Raw genomic sequence first — 5,663 nt, 5'->3', positions numbered from 1 at the left:
AACATTCATTCCTATTTAACTAAAATGAATGAATTAATTTTAAATAAATCTCATTTAAAAATCGAAAGATATAATGCAATAAAAAATAATAAATAATAAAAATATTAAGATTACCTCAGTATAATTGCCCTTTTTTGCAGTAGTGAAATGTGTTGTTTCCAATTGTTGATTAGTTTGTTTTGTTTTATAGAGTGATATGGAAAAATTAGAAGGATTACCAGTGGCCCCATTCATGGACAGAGAGAAAGTAACAAAATCATCTTCACAAATAGGATTTATCAAATTTGCACTGCTGCCCTTATTTGAAGCCCTGAGGGAGCTTTTTCCTGTTATTGAGGTATGGAACAGATCAAGAGAATTGCAATCATCTAAGTATATATTGTTAATAATATCTTATAATAATATCTTATATAGAGTAGTGTGTAATTTGTCCAATATACTTTTATAACTGTGTAGACAAAGCTACCCCCCCCCCCCCCAAAAAAAAAAGAAGTCTGTGAGTCATTGCTTGTTAGTAATACCCCTGTTCTGATGTGAATATATGCTCTCATGTCCATAAGGCATGCCTGAACAAAGAGTGTGCTAAAATTTCAAGCATCTTCGTTGAGCAATTACTGAGAAAACTGCAAGGGAAATTGGTACGGACAAACGTATGGATAAACAGGAAGTTCACATTGGATTCTTTCAAAAATGAATCTCACTATATGGCATGTGCTGAAATTTCAAGCATGTGCAATGAGTAGTTGCTGAGAAAGGTGCGCAACGGAAATTTGGTACAGACAGATGTACAGATAAACAAGAAGTTGACATCGAATTTGTACAGAAATAAATCCCACCATATGGCATGCCTAAACAAAGAGTAAGCTAAAATTTCAAGCATCTGTAGTTGCTGAGAAAACTGTGACGAAAATTTGTTACAGACTGACACACATACCTATATTGACCAAACTTGCATAGATGATGCATCAAATGTTGCACACTACTAGGCTTGCTTCAGATGCTGGATCTGACTTGCATTTTCTGGATGAGTGACCAGGTTAAAGTTTTTAGAGCAGGTTCATTCTTAAAGAAACTATAAGCCCAATGTTGACCAAACTTACAGGCCAGTTTTTTAGCTCACCTGAGCCGAAGGCTCAAGTGAGCTTTTCTGATCACATTTCAGGTGGGGCCAAAATGGGAGATCAAAGTTTTACATAGAAATATATAGGAAAATATCTTTAAAAATCTTCTTCTTAAGAATAGCAAAGCCATGATTGGTCATATTTGTATGGAAGCATCCTCAGGTAGTGTAGATTCAAGTTTGTTCAAATCATGACCCCCGGGGGTAGGGTGGGGCCACAATGGGTGATCAAAGTTTTACATAGAAATATATAGGAAAATATCTTTAAAAATCTTCTTCTTAAGAATAGCAAAGCCATGATTGGTCATATTTGTATGGAAGCATCCTCAGGTAGTGTAGATTCAAGTTTGTTCAAATCATGACCCCCAGGGGTCGGGTGGGGCCAAAATGGGAGATCAAAGTTTTACATAGAAATATATAGGAAAATATCTTTAAAAATCTTCTTCTTAAGAACAGCAAAGCCATGATTGGTCATATTTATATGGAAGCATCCTCAGGTAGTGTAGATTCAAGTTTGTTCAAATCATGACCCCTGGGTGTAGGGTGGGGCCACAATAGGTGATCAAAGTTTACAGAGGAATATATAGGAAAAAATCTTTTTCTCAAGAACAGAAAAGCCATGATTAGTAAAATTGATATGGAGGCATCCTTGGGTAGTGTAGAATGAAATTTGTTCAAATGAGGGACCCCGGGGGTAGGGTGGGGCCACAGTGGGGGATAAAATTTTTACAAATGAATATGTGGGAAAAATCTTCTGCTCAAGAAGATTTTGAACCCCCCCCCGTAAACACTGAACTGATTTTTGCTTTTTTTTTCCTAGCCAATGTGCTCAGGTGAGCAATGTGGCCCATGGGCCTCTTGTTAAAACAATTATCACCCAGCACAATAAATTTGAGCAGAGTTGGAAGACCAATTAAAAATGACTGTCCAGATTAATGAACCAAAATATAAAGTAAAAAAGCATTTCTTGGTGAAAAAACACCGGATACAGAAAGCGGAATTCGGGATAAATGAGACAAAATAACATTAAAAAATTCTGTTCTCATGAAAATTCATTTGGAAACTGAAGCTTCTGGATTTCTGGCATCCAGATATCTGAGGGTTCACTGTACATAATTCTGTGTATCATTTTTTGATTATGACAGGGTTGCCATGGTTACTAAATATAGAAATATATGCAATTCCTCCTCTATAGTTTAAATCCAATTTCAGTTATATGTAGAATGGGTACACAAGTAGACTTTACATCGATAAATTATAATTCTATTAACTGGTTTTTCATTTAAACAATTGATGTTGCCATGCATTAGTAAATAAAATTTTCTGTGAAATTCTTTCAAAATATAAATCCTACTATGGTTTCAGTATGATTTCAGTAAGACTTGGTACACAAGTAGACTATACTAAGATGCATCTTTCTTTACTATAAGTACACATCAGTAGAGCTACAGTCTGTTGAGAGACTTCTAGTTTGCAAAGACATATTACTTTATAATCCTCTAACTTGAAATCATTGATCTGCCCATTTTATTACAGACTTTATGTTGATGAAGTGGATACAGTTTCTCATCTATCCTTTATTGAATTAAAAATTGTTAGTCTTCTCTACAAGCATTTTATTTTTTTTCACTGCAGAAGGACATAATTGAACCTGTGAGGGCAGCTCTGGAATACTATACGGACATGCAGAAGGCGTTGGAGGAAGAAAAAAGGAAGAAACGAGACACTGTCAAACAAAGAATTGACAAAGATGTCATCAAAAGCAAGATACAAACGTGATACCAGTTTATCTTAATATAGGGTAATTTGACAACTGATGAATGGAAAAAAATCTTTGAAGACTTTATACTCATTAAATACCTCATCTCTTTGAATTGGTAAATTGAACTGCTGTAGATAATTTTTTTTCCAGTGTTCATTTAAGTCGTATAGTCTTTTTGCCTTTGTAATTGTATTGTAAAGGAGAAAAAGTTCTGACTGAAGTGCTTGAGGCATGGAATTTGAAGTAATCTATTGTTTATTGTGGATTACTAATTCTTTGACTTATGGAGGCATGTTTTGCTCTTGAATGCAAATTTGCTAGCATTTTTTTAAAAAGAGATTTTGCTGATTTTTTTTTTTTTGTTTTGCAAATTTGAAGCAAGCTGAATATATTGCTTTTGGTGTAGAAATTATCATATTGATTCTCCACCAGTTTTCATGTTGTATACTTTGACATTATTGTGAACATTTTTATGGTGTTTTTTTTAAATGGCTTTAAATATGACTAAATTTTTACATGCTCCAAAATATTCTTCCAATGTGTTCAAAAATCGTTTTCTGTTTTACTGTTTTTTGTCTGTCAGCATAGATGTGATTTTTTTATATTCAGGAAACCTTTTTGAACTCAATAACTGCAATATTTTTTTTGCAAGAATGGATTATGACATGTTATAGCAAATTAATGTAGAATGGATCTTGACATGCAATAGCAGATCACTGTCACTTTAAGTATAAACTCTTCTCTCTCTGCATTTTAAACTTCAAGGCCAACTTTAAAATAATGTTTGTTTGCCCTCTCCCGACTCAGGATAAAAAAAATTGGGTCGGTAGGTAGGTGGAAAAAACTTTTTCCCTAGAAAATTTCAACATCAATGCTGATTTTTTTTTTTTTTTTTTTTTTTCCAGAATACATAAAAAAATTATTTCCTGGAGGAAAAAAAGGTCTTGAGTGGGGTTATTTTTAGCCAGTTGGTTGGGATAGGGCAATCAAACATTTTCTTTAAAGATGGCCCAATTTTGAAAATAATTAAGGCCCTGCACTAATTTGCAGATGCCTTAAAGTTATCACTGGTGTTTCTTATCAGTCAAACAACAAATTATATTTCCAAACAACTTTACGCTTGATCATGATAAGTAAAATGTTGTTTTGCATGTGACAAATCTTGTTTATATGCTAAATTTGGTTCAGAATGTAGTCCAGTAAGGGGGTAGGGGTTGTGAGAATCTTTATGTACTAGTATTGGAGTGAAACGGAAAAATGTGCAAGTTTTAAAAAATCCTTGCTTTGCCAACATTTATGGAATGGAAAGTATTTTTAGTCCTTCCCATGTGATCAAGTAGTTAGCTTTTACAAGAGATGAAGACAATACCATTTGCCTAGAGTTAAAAAAATTAATTTTATGAATCAGGGGAGAATTGCTCACACATGACTGGGGTCTGGATTCTTTATTTTGTATACTAAAGAAATGTGCATAGATGATTTGATTTTGTTTTAAAAAAATAAACAAAGAAAATAACAATTTTTAATACTGGAAGTTTTTTTTTTTGATAGGAAGAGGATTTAAGACTTACATTGTATAGTTTTTATAATTGGTTGATTACTTTCAAATTGATCTTTTCTTTGTAGATATATTTCTTGAGTGTGCAAATAAATCATTACATTTTCATTCCCCCCTTCAGCACAACCACCACCACCACTTCCAAAAGATTTTTTAAAGGAACTTAGCTGATTAATCATTTTTCTTTTTCTTTTAAGGAGATATAAGTTTGTACAATTTACAGGCGGAATCTCTATTAAAGCAGGAGAATACATTCAGTAATTCTTATCATCCTTTATTATTCTACTACGCATGTTATTTATTCGAATTTGTCTGCCAACTGTGTTGGTTGTCTATATATTAAAAACTTTTAGTAATTATTTTTAAAAAAAATGTTGTTAGCAGATAAACTTTCTCTTTCACAGCTTTATATAAAAAATATAATTGTTTACATTCTGTTTTCCAGGATAGGGCACAATGTCAATGTTTTAAAAGACCAAAATACATTTATCGTTATACAAATATACCATACACTGAGTAGATATTGTTTTCTTTTCTAACACTAATTTTTTTTTTTTTAGAATTAAGGTATGTTGAGAGAATATTTGTAGCATAAATGTGATATATGGCAATTTAGTTGTGTTTCACACATTTATACATTAGATTTTATATTATTTATTCTTAATTATCCGGTAATAGCATATTTTGTTTTCTTTGAAATAAAGAATTTGTTAACTGTTATGATATTTGTTTTTATTCCAACAACAATTATTTGTTTTACTTTTGACTTTTATCATAAGTGATTTGGGAATATGCCGAACTGATTCTAAACTAACGAAAGACAAACGATGTAAAAATAAACTGTCTTCTGTGTCTGTAATTCTGAAGCTGAAAAACAATTCTTAGCTGACAATTTTATCTTCTCTAGAACCATGGGGCAAATTTGAACAAAAATTGGCACAGAGTATCCTTGCGTGAAGGGCATTGAGGTTTGGTCAAAGAGTCACACCCTCTTTCAAGGGGAGATAATTAAGAATTGGTGAAATTTTTAAAAATCTTTTTCCTAAGAACCACTGGGCCAGAAAAGGTGAAATTTATGTGAAAGCTTCCTGGCTTAGATTTAATTCAAGTTTGTTCTAATTATGACCCCTGGGGGTAGGGTGGGGCCACAATGGGCAATCAAAGTTTTATTAAGGAATATATAGGAAAAATCTTCTCAACAACGGCAAAGCCATGATTGCATG

General features: G+C 32.7%; 1 protein-coding gene across 2 annotated transcripts in view; it reads left to right on the top strand.

Moving 5' to 3' along the window:
• Positions 1 to 5,158, top strand: part of LOC133205330 (high affinity cGMP-specific 3',5'-cyclic phosphodiesterase 9A-like) — a 49,646-nt gene extending 44,488 nt beyond the window's left edge. For both annotated transcript variants that reach the window (XM_061341117.1, XM_061341119.1), the window contains exons 12-13: positions 191 to 337; positions 2,756 to 5,158. In XM_061341117.1, the coding sequence (XP_061197101.1) occupies positions 191 to 337; positions 2,756 to 2,899 (291 nt within the window). In that variant the 3' untranslated portion in view covers positions 2,900 to 5,158. The remainder of the gene's footprint in view (positions 1 to 190; positions 338 to 2,755) is intronic.
• The last annotated feature ends 505 nt before the right edge of the window (positions 5,159 to 5,663 follow it).

The sequence above is a fragment of the Saccostrea echinata genome, unplaced genomic scaffold (genome assembly GCF_033153115.1).
Source record: "Saccostrea echinata isolate AGI-Se365-2 ecotype Australia unplaced genomic scaffold, CSIRO_AGI_Sech_v1 ptg000054l, whole genome shotgun sequence".
NCBI classification, from domain to species: Eukaryota; Metazoa; Mollusca; class Bivalvia; order Ostreida; family Ostreidae; genus Saccostrea; species Saccostrea echinata.
This window is presented reverse-complemented; position numbering and strand designations above follow the sequence as displayed.